General features: G+C 35.3%; 1 protein-coding gene across 1 annotated transcript in view; it reads right to left on the bottom strand.

Annotated features, from left to right (window-relative positions):
• Positions 1–18,360, bottom strand: part of KNTC1 (kinetochore associated 1) — a 40,376-nt gene that overhangs the window by 10,910 nt on the left and 11,106 nt on the right. Inside the window, exons 22-48 of the mRNA XM_010281566.1 lie at positions 18,222–18,278; positions 18,038–18,139; positions 16,860–16,976; positions 16,220–16,363; positions 15,832–15,930; positions 15,305–15,408; positions 15,037–15,142; positions 14,187–14,321; positions 12,478–12,597; positions 11,611–11,680; positions 11,468–11,535; positions 10,606–10,898; positions 9,697–9,869; positions 9,406–9,503; positions 8,314–8,455; positions 7,333–7,389; positions 6,655–6,818; positions 6,003–6,107; positions 5,029–5,157; positions 4,186–4,302; positions 3,677–3,786; positions 3,194–3,404; positions 2,419–2,508; positions 1,922–2,093; positions 1,462–1,520; positions 1,090–1,306; positions 474–547 (exon numbers count right to left, since the gene is read on the bottom strand). Coding sequence (XP_010279868.1) covers positions 474–547; positions 1,090–1,306; positions 1,462–1,520; positions 1,922–2,093; positions 2,419–2,508; positions 3,194–3,404; positions 3,677–3,786; positions 4,186–4,302; positions 5,029–5,157; positions 6,003–6,107; positions 6,655–6,818; positions 7,333–7,389; positions 8,314–8,455; positions 9,406–9,503; positions 9,697–9,869; positions 10,606–10,898; positions 11,468–11,535; positions 11,611–11,680; positions 12,478–12,597; positions 14,187–14,321; positions 15,037–15,142; positions 15,305–15,408; positions 15,832–15,930; positions 16,220–16,363; positions 16,860–16,976; positions 18,038–18,139; positions 18,222–18,278 — 3,333 coding nt within the window. The remainder of the gene's footprint in view (positions 1–473; positions 548–1,089; positions 1,307–1,461; positions 1,521–1,921; positions 2,094–2,418; positions 2,509–3,193; positions 3,405–3,676; positions 3,787–4,185; positions 4,303–5,028; positions 5,158–6,002; positions 6,108–6,654; positions 6,819–7,332; positions 7,390–8,313; positions 8,456–9,405; positions 9,504–9,696; positions 9,870–10,605; positions 10,899–11,467; positions 11,536–11,610; positions 11,681–12,477; positions 12,598–14,186; positions 14,322–15,036; positions 15,143–15,304; positions 15,409–15,831; positions 15,931–16,219; positions 16,364–16,859; positions 16,977–18,037; positions 18,140–18,221; positions 18,279–18,360) is intronic.

Here is an 18,360-nt window from a genome sequence, read left to right as displayed (position 1 = left end):
TTTCCCTACCAACCATGTAAAAATGAGCCTGAGAATCAAGTCAAAGCAGACTTTCTTTATGTATACTACTACAAATAGCTAAAGAGTCTTGGAACTCGAAGCAGAAGTTAATAATGCTATTGATCTAACAGCTGGAACAGATTCCAACTCATTCTCCTGCAGCAAGAAAAATGCACACAACGGGAGAAAGAACAAATTATTCTTCCTTGAAACTGTTTTATGAAAAAACTGAAAATATTTTTTGTCCAGCCTCCAAGAACTGTAAGCCTAATTTGTGCTAGGTTGTGAACAGGAGAATGTTACTGGACAGAGAGGGTTCTTCTGAGGGGTCACTGCACAGCCACTTCCCCAAAAGAAAGTACTTCCCATATCAGGGTTGGTTAAGGTGCAATTTACACCACTACCCAAAACACAAAACACTGACATAAGTAGCTGACTGTAAACCAGAAGTTTTGCAAGCAGTTTACCATTACCTTAGCTGTAGTATTCTTTAGCCATTTCTCAGCTAGATAGAGACAGAATTTCAATGCCTGAATCTGATCAGGACCTTTTTTAAAGAGGAAAAAAAAAAGGGGGGGGAGGGAAAGGAAGTAAATAAAATAAGTTTTCATTAATCCTTTCTACAGTGTAGAGAATATCCATTTTATTTCAAAGAAATTAAAAAAAAACTTTTAGAAGCTATTTAAAATATTAGGAAAGCTCTTGTACCTAAGAAAGAGAAAAAAATATTATCTATTTGGATTCAGATAATAGAGAAGCTAGCTTACATTTGGCTGAAATATTTGCTTTTGCTGGAAAACTTGGCTGAAGATGGTGTGAACATGCAGAAACTTTAAGCAAGACAACATGGCTCAAAAAGAGAAAAAAGGATTTAATAGTGATGCTGTGTTATAAATTGGCTGTTGTTCTAGCCTACTGTTCAAACTTGGAAGTAGGAGACGCATGCGTTTTTATTCTCAAACTTCCCTGGGTTTTATCCAAGAATACTGAACAAATGTTTGGTTACAAGCCAGGCTAGCTTTTCTTTTCTCAAACATATTCTCCTCCTTCCATTACTTCACCCCTCAAGTCATCACATATGCACCTTACCTGTTGGAAATTCTTGTGCAATCTTGTGAGCAATAGCTACAGCCCACTCTGGGTTAATTATAGACAGCAGATATGACTGAATCGTCTGCACAGTTTTAGTTGTTTCCTTGTTAACAACTGATATATATCCAGTGTTTCTCATTTCAAATATTTTTGGTTTCAGTTTTTTTTCAAAGACATGTCGAGCTGCAGACATGTATAAGGTATCCAGTGAAACCTAGAAAAACATTAAAGTAGATTAGGAGTTGTCAGAAGGTCTATAGTGAGGCCAAAATCATGCAAAAGAAAGATGAAAGCTCTTTTTTGTGTGTGTGGAAAAAGAATAATAGCAATAAAGAATAAGAAGTAGCATCTTTCAAGATGCTACTTTACCTTCATTAGTTTGGAAATCAACAGAAGTGTTGGGAAGGATTCCTCACTGAGCTCTGCAGCTGAAAGGAAAGAGACAGCTGTCAATGAAACATCACTGAAGCACTTCCAGTTTATTGTTAGATGCAGACCTCCGTTGAGAGAGAAAGAATATAATCTTAATTACCCACACCGGCCCAGGAAGTGGGATATGTGGATTATTTTGGTCTTTGAGACATCCTAAGGAAAGAATTTGAAGACAGAATTCTGCATTGTATATATCATCTCAGCTCCACTGAAAGCCAGTTACCTCACCAGTAGCAATCTGGGAGCACAAGTGCTTTCAGAAGTACTTGGGATGAAAACTGCATTAATAAAGAAATACAATTAATATAAAATATATACTATAGAACTTAAAAAAGTTTGCAGATAGCAGAGAAAGGGAATCATACGTATATCTAGCCATAAAAAACACTGAACGTACATATAATGTTCCAGAAACACTGTGCAGTTCTAAAGAATATCAGATGAAAGGGCAGTCTGGTTTGAGCAGCTGGAGATAAGGGAATCATATGCTCCAAAACATATTGGTGTTCTAGGTCTACAGGTGGAGAAATTCTTTTATAAGATTCCAGATGTTTGAGAAGGCTCAAAGCCTAGGGGGAAAGAAAAAAATTTTAAAAAATAAATAAAAAAGCAAAAATGCCACATTTCTCCCTGCCCTCCCAGTAAACACACCTAAGTCCTGGAGACATGTTTTTCTGGTGGAGTTGGTACATATCTATAGAGTTTTTATCCCTGCTATGAGCCATTGCTGAGAAACAGCTAGAGATCACTATTTCCTGAATGCTATTTTCTGAATGAGCTGTGTAGATAGGATAATTCAATTAATTTCAACAGACTTTTGAATAACTACACTAATAAATAGACAAAACAATACCGATGCCATTAGCAAGGTAACAGCAACGTATTTGGACCTACCTGATTCACCTGGATACTGGTGTTCTTTTCATCAGCATTTTGAATCACTTTCAGGACAATTTCAATAGTTTCATAGTCGTAAGGATCAAGCTGTTCAAAGTAACAATCTGTTTTATAAGATCTTATATGATTTATCTCATAAAAACATAGAACTGAGTTAATTTTTCTAATTTTAATATCAACTATATTGACATATCACTGATGAAACATATAAGCATCATGACATACTTCTTTTGTTTTAAAGACTTCCACTTCATTGTCCTAAATCCTAAAAAAATTGTCGGGATATTGCAGAAAGACCAAATGTGAAACCCCAATTCCGCCCCCCCCCCCAACAAATCCAACAAACCCAAAACCTCCCAACCCCCCCTAAAAAACAAAACAAAAAACAATCAAAACAAAAACACCAATAAACTTTTTGCCCCTATCTATTTTTAATGTAGCACTTTGAAATATTTCCAGTGTGCTACGATTTTTAGAAGTGACTTTTTTGTTTGATTATTTTCTGGCTGTTTTTTAAGGGAAGTTGGGAAGAAATACTCTACCTGTCTTTAAAAATATGTTGTTCTATTATTTTTTCTAGAGAAGTAGAAAACTGAAGCGTAACATTTACGTTCTTTAGCAAAACTGGAAAAAAAATAACCTCTTCAAATTTCTGTGGAATTATTAATCTGCCATTCAAATGATGTGCAGCATTTGAGACTAGATTCAGGGATTTGATTCTTTTAGCTTGTTTTGGTGTGTTGGTTTTTTCTTTTGTTTTCTTTTTTTTTACCTTGTACAATATTCCACTGAGGCTAGTGACCAGGTCTTTTGTGCTTTTCAGTAGAGGAATTATTTCTAGTGCTCTAGCTAGTAATGTGGAATGAGGTTGCTTCTCACTGTATTCTGCAGAGTCATCTTCAACATGATTTGTATTAGCATTCTGGAGAAGAAGTGTTTCAATGCAAAGCTGCAGTGCGGCATCACTGTCCAGCATGAAAGTACTAGAAGAGGACAGAATATTATTTTGTCTGTGACTTTTGGTGTCGTCAAGGTGCTTATTTCCTTATGAATAAATTCCCTAGAGACCAGTATGTATTCTGATTAATACTTAAAAAAAAAAAAACCAACCCAAAACACACCAAACCAATTTGCATATTACATTATTCTAAACAGATTTCCTAATTAGAACTCTATTTAAACTAAAATACATTTCCGTAGGCATGGTTATTATTACAGCAACAATTAAACACAATTGATTTGCTTCAATTATTACCTGCAGTAATTCAACAGGAGAGCTGTGTCTACTTTTGGGTTTTGTACCAGTGTTCTTATCAGTTCCTTCTTCCTTATCGGTGGTTGTCTAAATACAGTCTCGAAAGAAATCTACAGATAAATAAACATTTTATCTCCTTCTCAAAGAAGTCTTTTAGACAATATCAAGACTAATTCCTTATATAGTTAACCTTTTCTTTAGTTTCAATCCAGAGATTTTCAGAGAAGGAAAAAGCAGTGCATTTGCTTACTATGCCCTGCACCAAATAATACTTAAGCACTTAAAAGTTCTATTATAGCACCCTCAATTATTGCATTTCTGTTTCTGAGGTTTATTTAATCAGACAAGCGGAATTAAAAATTAAAAACAAACCAAAATCTGAGCTTTCCTTACATTTGAGTGGGAAATCTGTCTAAAAAATCACAGTACATCTCAGAATATACTGACATTTAATCAGTTAAAAAAACCCTAAAGTAAACGAATAATAATTTTTTAAAAATCAAACTTACACCAAATTTACCAAGTTTGATTCCCCATTCTGCATCAGTAACCAATTCTTGGAATTTCCTTTTTTCTTCTGCTTCACCGCATTGGTTAGCAAGCTGTGCTCCAACCAGAGCTACTGCCTAAAAGGAGTGAGAAGGGAAGTAAATACAATTATCATAAATAATCTGAAAATTGGGAATCTTAAAAATCCTCAGAGGAACTTAAACAATTCATAGATGATCATACAACTGTGTAAAATGAAAACAAACCTCATAGAAGGTAGTATCAGGATTACCCCAACTCCTGAATTGGCAGTTCAAAGCTACTTTAAAATTGAGTTTCTTTTTCAAAAAAGATTTTGTTAGTATTGTACTAGTGAAACTAATACAAAACATATTTTTTAGACATCATCTTTTCTCCAAATTTATGTCACTCTCCCTCCCCATTTCTTTGTTATACTTTATTTCCCAGCTTCCTTTATATTTTAATAGACCTATTTATTTATTCATTCCATTCTCCACAACTGCTGCCAGAGAACAATTTCTCCAATATATAATGTAGGTATAAATTATGATGGACCTGAAATAAACAATTTCAAGCTTTGGAGTAAGTCAGGATGAGGTAACCCAATGCTTGGACTTCGATCATGCTGACTGTTCACGGCAACTGCCTGTGCACAGTCTTACACTGTTGTAGAGAGAGGTAATTTCTCTCTCGGTGGCACCCTGAGGAACTTGTTCAAACAGCTATACCCTTAATAGTGGCAAATAATTGCATTTCCATATGATATTGCTAATGTGCCTTTTCTAAAGAAGCTCTTCAACGTTCTCTATTTGCTGAAGAAATATATCGCCTTGTGAATTTACCAAAACTTTTCTGTAATTTTGCCATGTATTGTTTATGACATTCCACAGCTTATTGAACATATCTTTCTTGGGCAAAATTGTGCAATATCCCAATGCCAGGTTCTGATCTATGAGACGACAGTTGAACACCTGTATTTTAGCGGGGGGAGAAAAAAAAAAAAAAAAGGAAAAAAGTTATAAACCTTAGGAATTTATTAGGACTTTATTTTACTAGGCATCTCTGCATAAAGTATAACACATAAAAAGTACTCTGTAATCTAGAGGTGTATTGGGCCTTTAAATTAGAGGGGGGAAAAAAAGAATAAAAATTAATTTCAAATTTTAGAACTTAAAATCTAAATGTACTGAAGCCAGTCTAAAAGTAACTTCCTTTGGTCTAAACTGCCTTATAAGATGATATATTGCAGGTTTTGCAGATAGCTTTTTTTTTTTTTTAAACACTCTCCTCAACCAGAAGTCATCAACAAATCTAAAATGAAACCAGGATTGAAAATGAGATAGAGAATACCTACAGATCATAAAGGCCATTATTTAATTTAGGAGTCCTTAAAGGATCTCACAAAAATGAAGCTCCCACTGTACATAACCTTTCAGGCAGATCAAAGAGCCATAGTCCGTAAGAGGCTCAAATATGCCAGGGCTACACATGGCTGCCAGCAAGGTATTGTCTGTTCAGAGGCTGTTCAGAAACACATGCTCCAGCTGTGGCAGGAAGCAAGGCAGCTGGGACTGCAGAGGTGCTGAGACATGAGGCTGTGGAACCCAATCCCTTCCCACCACTGCAATGCTGTCACTACTCCCCTTCACCTTCTCTATGGTTTTCCAAGGTGCATGATTTTTCCAGAATGTGTGGGTTTTGTGGCATTTGGCCATACGACAATTTCAGAATGGGCTTTTGCAATAGGAAGGTTAGCCCTTTTCTTGATAGGGCAGAAGAAAAGGGCTTGCTCTTACCCTTTTCAGAGCATTCTTACCTTGTGTAGTAAGGTCAGGATAGCGGTCATAATTACTGAAGTACACTTCTGTTTCATAGCAATGAGAAAGCTTTTGGTTTCAGCTAGCATATTGCCATCATGTAGCTATTACAAACAAAGACAGTCAGCACACAGTTAAAAATAAATTCTGAGCCTTCAACTTCTCTTGTCATTTATAGCATAATAGGAGGTACTACAGTAATTGTATTTTCAGATTTAATTAAGGTCTTATAGAGATCTCTTCTAGATGGAAAAAGGATTTGTTTCCAGGTGCTTTTGAAATACAGAGTGTTTCTTGAATATTCTGCTTGCAACTTTTCCCATACTAAACGATGATAAAACAACGTAAAAGAACGTAATAAGCCATTATTAACATTCATTTTATTCCTGGCCTCCCTGCAGAGACTGGAAGTTTAGTTCTGAACATACTTTGCAAAGAGAAATAGAGAACCATGAAAAACAGGGAAGAAACTACCAGCTCCTTTCACAAAATGACTCAACATCTGATCAAGTGGTAGTAATTTTTAAAAGCTCATGGTGATAGCCTCTCCCATACCTATCAAATTTTTATATAACTACTCTAAACTTGCTTATAGTTGACATACTTCTAAAGATTTACTCTCAGTAAAATTCAGCACCATCCTTGCCATACCTTTTCACTAAGGGATAAATCCATGTTATTTGAGATACCATGCTGAAGGCAGGATCCAAATGAACAGACTATTAGCCGCAAAGCTAACTCGCACTGACTGCACTCCATGAGGTTCTGTAGCACTGCACAGATGGGGGTTCTAGCTGGCAGCAGCAGGTTCTGTCCTGTGATATATTTCCAAAACAAATAAGCCCAGAAAATAATTAGTATACTTATATTTATGTTAAGTGTATTGTTCTTGGAATTAATAGCAGAGCAGTTTCTCTTTTTCTTCATTAAATTTATGACATAGTATCAGCCTTAGTTTCCTCTGCAACAGTAAATTTTGAGGGGCTTTAATTTAATAAAGACTCCCATTTTAGTTCAAAAACCAGAAGTTGGTCATCTTCTTGTAAAGGCTCTAATGGATCCCGGCTCATAGTGGTAGAACTTATGTACTGAAGTACAGGCTTTGACATTCCCAAAAATCATACGGCTGAATGGTAGTAATTCCCATCCAAAGTAGTGTCTTCTGTGTTGAACCAAGCTATCCCCCTAGAATATGGCTTTAAGTGGAACATATAGGCACCTATTTAAAAAACTATGAGTTAGTCATGCTTGTGTAGGTTTAATTTAAACCTCACATTTTCTAGTGGTCTGGTTTATTCTTTTAGTGTGGTGAATATGCCATCATGATACCTTTAATAAATGCGCAGTTTGCCAGGCTCGTAGAGTCCAAAGGATACAGCTTGTTCTCTGAAAGACAGACCATACACATCAGCAGTGTGCCAAGATCTCAGCAACACCATGAAGCCTGGATATACCTTAAAATACTATACTTGAGGCACAGTACATAAAGATACATGAACTCCAAGAGCCAGGACTGCTATTTTTTACTGTGCCAAAACATAAGTTATTTTATAGGAGGAAATACCTTTTCAAAAGCACAAAGGAATACAAACCAGAAGTTTTCAGTAACTACTTTGTGTCTAAATCCCTTTGTCTTGATGAGACAGTCAACATAAACACTTAATCTGTGAAGGTAATAAATCTATTCAAATCAATCAAATAAGTATATCTGTTATAGGTAGATTTAGCACTGTGCAACAGTGCTTGCAATTATATGCCTTTTAATACACCAATGACACATTAGGAAAGAAAGCATTTACATCAACAAGTATTAGAAACAAATCTAAAATATTCAGTGCTTCTTTTAGAGAGCTGAAAGTGTCTTTTTTCAGCACCCACAACATTGTAGAGTTCTCTTTATAACACTTGAAATTTTAAAAATATTGTGTGTATCTTCAATGGTATATAATACAAGGACAATGATTTTAGAATAATCTGAAATTAATCTTGATAAAATCATGTCTCCATCAGTGACTACCAGAAGATGCTTAGAGAAGAGAAGAACAGGGCAAGTTTATAATAACACTTCTCCAGAGCATTCTCCATGTCTTCAGGTATTTGTCATTCAGATTCTTCCTGAACCGGAACAAAAGCCAAGGTCATCTTTATATACTATGCCCCCCCAACAGATATTTCTTCCATGAATTTGTCTAATTGAGATTTCTAAGGTGACAATTTCCACACACGTCCTGAATTATTCCTATTCCTAGACAAAAATCAGTATGAAATACAGATTGTAGATTGACTTAATGTTCAGGAAAGCAAGCTTACCACAAACAGGTAGAAGAGAAGAAATAGTTTCATATGCAACTGGAAGAGCTATCTGTGGATCAAGAACTATCCCATCTTCCTTAAAGAAGTCATCATAAGTCCACTCTTCATAAGGATCTTTATCTCCTCCAAAAGATGTTGTCTAAATAAGAACATTGTCAAAAGTACACACAATAAAAAGAACAGCTAAGAAGTCTACTAACAAAGTGTTGCAAGAGAGTCCAGTTTTTGAATACAGGAATAGAATATGATCTTCTATTTGAAAATGGATTCTACTATACTACTTTTTGTTAAATGGCCAGCAGCATTAAACATGTTTCCTACTTAGAGTGGCCATGTTTCTCTTTAATGTTGCAGTTATTTAGATGTACAGCCAAAATGTATTTTTAATTAATTTAATGGAGGCTTTCATGAACATTCTTGGCCAAATATTATAAGCAAACATTTTTCAAATGGATTATTTTTTAGAAAAATAACATTTGGTGCATAAATATGCTTGCCTAGCTACTTTGATCTATCCCATTCAAACTGTAAAAGCCCATTCATTTCAAGTAGCTTAAAGCCCTGCTTGACCAGAACAAAAAAAAAAAAAAGATGCTATTCAAGAACTTGATCCATCTTAAAGTTTTACAAATCTGTTGGGAATGCCTTCACAAAATACATGCATTAGAAATCAAACCCTCCCTGCCATTTCTTACCTATTTTAATTTTAAAAAAAGCTTTTTTAAAGTCAGCTCTCTAGCAGTCCTGGCAGCAGCTATTCAATAAAATCACTGCTATTTTCAGTCACATTAGATTTCAGTATAATAAATCCTGCTAAGTGGAGAATGCTACTTGTGCTTGCGCCACAGCTGCACTGCTTTTAGTACTCAAATCAGTTTACTCTTTACACTGAAGTACACATACTCAGGGAAATTTTTATTTGTAGACCTGTGTGGGTTTTTTGTTGTTGTTGTTGTTTGCTTTTTAAGCAAGCTGATTAAATATTGTTGGAGATATGGGAGAAAAAAAGAAGTATGTCCATTGAACACTATTCAGTCAACTAAGACATTACATATGTTAAAAAAATATATTTAAGTTAGCAGAAAATACCTTTGCTGTAAATCCATAGTTTTCTATTTGGCACTGTCTGTAAATTTCCTTGGCAGCCAAAGTATATTTACATAGTTCCAGAGAATCTAGTAGTAAATCTGTAAAAATATTAAGATCATTATCATTCTATGAATGGAAGGTTCATATGTCCTACTAAAAGGAAACAATTTTTTGCAGCACCTATTTTTACAGGGGCATATATAGCAATTCACTTTGTTTTCATGTTTATTAACTACTGTTTGGAAAGTTGGATTCCCAACATGAACACAAACAAATTGCAATAGTAATTACCTGGACTACATACTGTAGCTGCTTGGCAAGCCATTTCATAGATCACTGCTGGAAGATTCATATCATTAGGAGTGATCATTGGGACATCAGCTCCCAACATATGACAAAGTCTTTGACATGTTGAAAACAGCAGCTTCCCCGTTTCTTCATTATGGTGATTTTCATAAAACTCCCTATTAAAAAAAAGGAAGTTAAAAATAAAAAATATAGTCCTTAGGGATTTTACTTAAGGCCACATTCTGTTCTAATTATTTAATTCCCTTTTTCTTATTTCACCTATATAACTCACCGCAACTAAAACTTCTGTGACTGAAGTGGAAAAATACAATGGAGCTTACCTTAGAGAGACATACTTAAGCATACAGAACTCATTAATAATATGAGACATATTTAACATTTTCATCTGATCTCTTTTTGGGGGAGGTGGTAAATTCTTTGTTTAAATAATTTAAATTTGTTTAAAGAGTTTAAATTATCTGACAACCTAAGCATCAGGAGAGAAGAAAACAGCTAGAAACCATGACATGGTATGTACAGTCAGCATACAATAGTTTTCTTCTATCTGTGTAAGCCCAGAAGCTCTCATAATGGTTATTTGATATTGTGCCTTACTTATCTCTCATTATAAAACACAGGGAATCTTTTTACTTAGTAATCATGTTAGGGCAAAAGTCAACGGCAATTTTCAGAGACTACAACTTAACTTTACACTCGATATTGTAAACAAGCAATTTAAGCACATTGCTTAAACACTCATTTTTAAGAAAAAAAACCCCAAATCCCAACACCCAAAACCAAACAAAAAAAACCTCTTCCTTTGCTCTACATCTACTTACTACTGCAAAGTATCGGAAATAGTACAGAAAAACCCATTAAAAGTTATCATCTTGAAAATCTCTGCAGTTTTACCTGCATATTTTTACAGCATCTTCAACTTTTCCAGCGTCTAGTGCTCGCAAGGCCAGTTTTTCTCCCAGTTCTTGCTCTGACCTTTGCAGGAGCCAAGCCAGTCTATACAACCTTGATTCAGTAGAACAGTTCTTGGTTTTACCATCTTCTAAATTACAATTCGTCATTTGCATTTTCTTAGACTTTGACAGACATCTGACAGTTTCATAAGCTTTTATGTGCTTCTCAAGAAGCCTAGATATCAGTGAAGGATTCCTAAATTCTTCAACTGAAAGAAAGATGTCAAAATCTTCCTGTAACAAAAACATAACATTATATATTTGTATTCATGTAACTCCCTCCAAAAACACTTGTTGTTTGTCAAAAAGTTCTTATTTCTTCTTTCATTCTTAGAGGAATACTTTCAGTACAACATTGACTTTACTAGTTTCTACCAAAAACTGATTTATGTAATAGATTAGAGAATTTTGCTAGGCAGTAAGTAAGCAAAATAAAAAACCCTGAAGGATACTGTGTGCTCAAATGCTGTATTAAATAATTTAAGTTTAGAAATTATAATAAGATCTTAATAAAATATTAGACTACTCTATCATGAAATCTTTGAAGCGTTAGAACTTCGGACTTTTGGGAGAGTATCTAATTTTTTGGTTTAAATGGACAACTGAGTTCTAATAATTAGGAACTTTCCCAGGCACTGTTTAAATTGCTAGATTAGCCTTAGAATCTCTTTGAAGTCAATAATAAAAACAACCTTTGCATGTAAGCTGTAAATACAATTAATTTTTAATACCATCCATGTTATAAGAACAACTGGAATAACTACAGTAAAACAAAAGCTGTTTGAAATTATAAAGATACCTACCTGCAGGGTAGCAAGTGTTTCAAACATTTTTAGGTTTGCTTCACATTCATCTTTCTTCAGAGGATTGTCTGTTGGACGAGAAAAGCAATTAATTCTTGACTCCACTTACAAACAAAATGTAAAGTTTTTAAGCTATAGCTTACCTTTTTGAATGCTGAACAGGAATTTAAGGATTTCCACGAGTGTCTTAGTCATAAACATTTGTGTTTTGTGCTGCAGGAAACAAGAGAATGTTTCATTTGGTCAAAATGTTGCCAGCAACGGACCATGACCCTTAAGGCTTCCACTCTATTAAGATAGTATTCGATACTCTACAAATGTCTTAAGCAGTTCCTGTCAAGTCTAAGATACAACCAGTTGAAAAGCAAGGGAACAGAAAGTCATTGTAAATATGCATCCTTTTTAGAAATAGCAAAAATTTTATAGTTATCATATGTATGTACTCCAGACAGTCCGTTAGCTCTCACGGGAGTTTTGACAGTACCCACCCTTCTCCCTTTGTTCTTCCTTCCCTTGCCTGGAATAACTCCCTAAAACAAGTGTTAAGAAAAATTATCTTCTGCAGTTGCAAGACAGTAATGTGTACTGTCAACTGTGAAACTTCAACCCACTTTGGTGCGTGGCAAAGCCACACCTACAGTTTTAAAATAGATGTTTTCCAAGCAACTCAAGAAAGAACTGGCAAATATGTAGGACTAGAGGTATAGTAATGCAGCAGGACTTATAAATTATTAATTGAATTCAGATAGCCATGCCACTGTGTAGAGATGCCTTTAAAAATAACACAAAATAATTGTATGGCATACAGGATCAGAATAAACTCAAGTTGGAAGAGGCTTCAAGAGGTTACCTAGTCTAACCTCTTGCTCAAAGCAGGACCAGTTCGTCATCCCTTTTTGCTGGAAGACACAGTTTTACATTTACATCCCCTATCTTTTTTAAGCATCTGGGTAAGAATAGTATTTAGCATAATTTGTGCAAACACTTTACGATGTGAAATGACTTGGTACCTCTTCAGAATTCTCAGCTTTATTTTGTAATAGCAGTGTTCCCCATACAGTCAATCTCTCTGCAACTTTCTCAGCTTCAGCAAGAGTCAGAGATTTTAACAAAATCAGAGATTCCTCTCCCTGAAAGGGGAAAAAGAAAAAAAGTAAACTAGAAATAATCAAAAGAAAAGAACATTTGCCTTTGGAAAAGCTAAGTTATATATACTTCCTTGCTTTGATACAATGGTTGCTTGATGGCTAATTGAGTAAAATTAATCTTCTGCTGATGAACTTTAAATCTCTTTATAAAATACATTTACTATGACATGACTTCCTTAAACTCCCTGAATAGTTTTTAGAAAATCACAGAATCACTAGGTTGGAAAGGACCTTCAAGATCACCAAGTCCAACCATTAATCCAGCGCCACCATGTTCCCTAAACCATGTCCTGAAGTGCCACATCCACACGTTTTTTGAACACTTCCAGAGATGGCGACTCCACCACCTCCCTGGGCAGCCTGTTCCAATGCCTGACCACCCTCTCAGTGAAGAAATTTTTCCTAATATCCAATCTAAACCTCCCCTGGTGCAACTTGAGGCCATTTCCTCTTGTCCTATCACTAGTTAGTTGGGAGAAGAGACCAACACCCTCGTCGCCACACCTCCCTTTCAGGTAGTTGTAGAGAGCAATGAGGGCTCCCCTCAGCCTCCTCTTCTCCAGACTAAACAACCCCAGTTCCCTCAGGCGCTCCTCATAAGACTTGTTCTCCAGCCTCCTCACCAGCTTTGTTGCCCTTCTCTGGACACGCTCCAGCACCTCAACATCCTTCTTGTAGTGAGAGGCCCAAAACTGAACACAATCTATGAGGCTTTCAGTAAAATCTATGTGCTTACTCACTAAGGGTTATAATAGACAAATTAAAATGCAGTTTTGCTCGTTGGCAATTATGCAACATTTTTAAAACAGTATGATTATCAAGAATACCATGTGCAAATAAGGCATAACAAATGTTAACGTGAGGAACAATATTTGCGGGGGAGTTAATTTCATTCTTTCAATCAAAAAGCCTCCTTTTCTTCAGGTCAAAGAGGTCCCAGTAACATAACCAGGGACAACCACAGAGGATAAAGGTAATCACACCTACTATAATGTAGAGAGCAAAGTTAAAATGTTTCTAGTTAGGTCATCAATGTCATTTAAAGATAACTTCAGGTGTTTTTGCTAAACTGGGATTTGAAGTTAACTTGGAAGAAAACTTCATCCTAATAGATAAACTTTCAACACCCTGTATCACAAGACAAACATTCAGGTGCTCCCACTACTAAAGGGCAGGTCTGTAGTCACGTGGGGTATCGTGCATTAGAAGAAAGCATTTCTCAGAAGAAAGAGTCTTCTATTTCTTTTTGTTAGCAAGAAAGCAACTTGCCTAAAAACAACTCTAGCAAAAACAGTAAGGGAAAATATGTAGAGACTTCAATTCCAAACTTGTCTTGTGTATTGTGGGTCATAATTTTTATTCTTTTTTTATGGTGTTTAAAACTCTGACAAAAGTCTCATTTTCAATGCTAAGTATAGGCAGTTGTGTGTACGATTAATAGAACCATAGTTAAAAAAATTATATGTAAACAGTGTATAAGATTTCAGAAAGTAGTAGAGCTTGCTCCTGTTTTGAAAATAGGCCTCAGTGTCTTTAAATTCTGAGATAACTGACATGAAGTATTTTAGTACCCTTTCTTTGTTAATCAGGTCTATCATCCTCAGAATGTAGACTTCCACAGTGGGCAACATATATGCTGCTACAATTTTCAAAGCATCCTCCAAGGAAGTAGGCGTATCTTGTTTAAGAATGTATTTCACTAGCCTCTGTAAGAAGAAAACAGATACGGACTTTAGTTTGTTAGTATAGGATAACAAAGGGAGTAATTTATACACACTACTTCTGCATTTGTAATTGTACAGCTTGTACCAAGCAAAGTTACCTAGAAGTTTAAAACCTCTATCTAGAGAAAGCTTGACTAAAGCATAACTGGGAGAAGATTGGGCTTAGGGAAGAGAACTATCCTGGGAACTCTCAAAATTCAGGGGACTCATCTGGCTCCACAGGATGACATGGAACTTTTCCAGAAATACTCATGGTTTTAGCCTAATAAAGGGGAGGTGCTAAAAACACACACACACACATATGTTAAAAAAAAAAAAAAAAAAAAAAAAAATCACCAAGTATTGTTCACTGTGACCTTAAGAGAAATTGGATCTGAAATCCTGAGAGGACTTAGCCTTCCATTTTGTTAGTTTCCTCTTTTTTTCCTGCCTCCCATACAGAAAGCACTATATTATCAATGCTGTGCTAATTAGGTCAGGCTAAGCTAATCGGCTAATTCTTAAAAAATGAGTGGGCTTTCAAGAAAAAAATGCGCCCCAACAGGACAAGAAAAATAAAATGGGTATTGATAACAAGTGGAAGCTACTGGTTGCTAAGATTTTTTGAAAGTCTGGCTTCTAATACCCCATGAACATACACGCAGGTAAATGCAGGGTTTTTTGTTTAACAGAAATAAGAGTAATGCTGATCACTTACCATTATCATCTGCTTGTCCTTTAAAAGATTAGTATCTCTTATCCCATAGGCTCGCAAAAGCTTCTTCATCTCCATCAGTCGGTAACTTTCCTGCAGTAACTTTACTCTATAGACAAATTAGACTATTATTGATTTATTTGCTGCGTATAGCTATGTGATTTAATCATTATCCTACACCAGATACACAGTATTTCTCCCTCTGGCCAAAACAGAATTCTAATTGAAAGTACATACAAAACTGAGGTGTAGACTGTGGATGTTGTCTTACTTGACATGATTCATTTCCAAATGCTGTTTTACCAGCTGCTCCACTGCTGCACTCCACGGTACCATAGCACCATGCATTATCTGTAGAACTGCATCAAATTTCAGCTATGAAAGGAACATAAAGAGCTTACTTTTCAGACTAAGTTTCAAGGTAGTCTCTTGAAGTATTGTTCACATGTGACTGAATCATTTAGGTACGCATTTTATTTCCTGGCCCAATCTCCACTTGCATAAAAGGCATTCAGTATCATAATATGATGTGTTAAGCTAGATTAGAAAATGCTTATAGTAATTTACGACACTGTAGACCTTGAGTTTCATACATATTGAAGTTGGTGAGTTTTCCATCAAAATCACTATTAAATTCTCAAAGAACATCACATGGAAGATTACTAAGATAGAATAAAAAGACAGCATACAATTTGTTCTTCCTCATATCGCTCATATAAGTAAAAATGTACTCATATGCTTATGTAAAAATTACGTGTTTCATTCTGAACTGATGTGTTAGAGCCACTTGATACTTACATCTGTATCAGAGATACAGCCAATGACAGCTATTGCCTTTACCTCCCACGCAGTTTCAAATACTGAAGTAGACCGTGTACGACAACGTTCTAGCAAATCCTGTATATTTAGATAAAGAATATTAGGATATTCGAATTCAGAAGCTAGGAATATCTTATAATAAAAACAAAAAGTTTTTTGGACATTAAGGGACAGATTTGGCTATCTTGCCTTGTATCTGTTAATGTCTTATTACTGAAATAGTAACTGTCAAGGAGTTCATTGACAGGAGTAAGCTAGTCTGAAAGCTGGTCCTAAAATTCAAGTGTAAATAAAAATGGTCATCAGATTTGTTTTCTGCTTACTCATGTTTAAATAGCTTTCTTCAAAAGGAAGAAAATATGGATACCTTTATATACTGTAGAAGTAGGTCATCCTTTTGTAGATTATGTTCACACAGGTAGGGTTTTATAAACTTCTCCAAAATGGATGGGACAAGCTCTGGCGCCAGAATTTTATCAAACATGCGAAACACAATAGTTGTTGCATTTTCCTTGGGCAGCAAGTAGAACAGTGCCATGTTAGAACATCACACATGTTAGTACATAATCCTTTACATCTCTAATAAACAATTCAACATCCAGTGTCCATTGAAATCAATAGAATGATTTCAAGAACTAGCATCCCTCCTCAGCTCAAACAATAGCTTTCTTTTACAAAGTCCCTTATTGTTCAGCTGTATTTTAATTTCTCTGTTGCTAGTGCTCGCTCCACAATATACAATCTGTAATGAACTGCGAATCATGGAGTTTAAGCCATACCTTCTCATAGCATCTTATCACATTATGTATTTATACCCACAGTTGAAACAAAATTTATAACAAACACAACATATCAAATAGCCTTAGCAACTTCTGAACACAAGTTTAACCACCCAATTCATCAGGATTCCTCTTTTGTCTGACTTTAAATTGCACGCTACAGGATTTTTCTTTTTCTCAGAACAATCCACTACTCAAAAGCACTTTTTGAAACGTCTGCAGAATTACCTTTTCAAAATCACAGAGTGCCAGCCTGCAGTTGTATTTTCTGTACAGATTTATCAGTTCTTGTAAATCATTTACCAGCTTCTTTAACCTATGTGCCTCTTCACAGTCACCGCATCTCTGAAACAGTGTTTAGAAGTGAAACTTTAGAAAACTTGCTACAATCTTCAAGACCATTAAAGAAAAATTATTCTCCATATCGCTGATATAAGACAAGTTGTCTTACAATGCAGCATGGAAGATTCTGGTAAAATATTAAGAAAGGATTCTTTCTAAAGATAAAGACAGCAATGCACTAGTAGAGCCTGCACAGGGAAGAGGGATGAGCATTTCATTCACTGAAAGTCTTAAGGACAGGTAAGACAAATGGCTGGGAACAATGTAGCTACAGCTGACATTTTCTTTGGAGTCAGAACCCTATTTTTTCATGTGATTTTCCAAGAAACCTCTCAGACGATTTTTGATGCCTTGCAGTCTTGAAGTTCTTATGAATATACATGCTGAACTGTTATCTTTATATAGCATACAACCAAGAAAGTCAAGTACATGTTGAAAGTGGGACTTAAGAGGTAAACTTTTCTTCTTTCCATTATGCACTTCAAACATAGGATTCAGAAGTTTAAGACAGCAGATCTAACTAACATAGAATGTCAATGTTTCCAGTTTTCAAAATGCACAGCTGGTCAGCTTTGAGCTTTATCTCTCTCCACTTTCACACTACCACTTTGATAGACGCTAGTATATGTAGGATATTTAACATACATAATTTATTTGTGTTTGCACAAATTCAGTATTCATAACCTTACAGCTAGCTGATTTTTAATACCTGTTTTCTCCAGGCCATAACACATGGTTGAATGCAATTAATGTCCAAAAATTCTGACAGAGATAAGACTTGTTTCTAATTTAAGTTCATAAAGAGTATCTTTACTAAAATGTCAGTGTAGTGAAGTACCAGGCTTATTTGTGAACTACAGAATATTCAAGAATATTATTCATATTTAGACTTTTTTTTTTAAATCTTTAAACCTAAGAAGATCAGCACTCCCTTCCTTTCATGGAATTAAGTCAGTCTTCACCAAAACAATAGTGACCTAATTATCATCCATTCCAACTCTAGCACAGAGCGTATGTTCTGAAGTCTCTTAGTAGCAAATCCTTATATTTGCTACATTTCTTACCAAAGGAGTCCACTGGCCGAAAGTTGTCAGTCCCATTTCACCTTGATTTTTACTTGTAAAAAAAACCTCTGCCATTTGGAGTCCATTTTCTGGCCAATTTGCCTGTCCAAAATAATCAATATTAGCAAATTATATTATACATCTAGAAATACAAGACATGCAAAGTTTCTGCAGTATGACTTACCTTATCAGTTAATTCAAGGTTTCGAGCACCTTGTTCCAGCCACTTTGCTAATATTTTCTGGGGAAAAAAAAAAACCCAGTTATAAGTAGAGTTATGCTAAGTAAAATTTGACATTAGAAATTTGTTTTAAAAGAAATAA

The sequence above is a fragment of the Phaethon lepturus genome, unplaced genomic scaffold, assembly GCF_000687285.1.
Source record: "Phaethon lepturus isolate BGI_N335 unplaced genomic scaffold, ASM68728v1 scaffold22602, whole genome shotgun sequence".
NCBI classification, from domain to species: Eukaryota; Metazoa; Chordata; class Aves; order Phaethontiformes; family Phaethontidae; genus Phaethon; species Phaethon lepturus.
The sequence above is the reverse complement of the archived record's forward strand: the minus strand, read 5'-3'. Positions and strand labels throughout refer to the sequence as shown.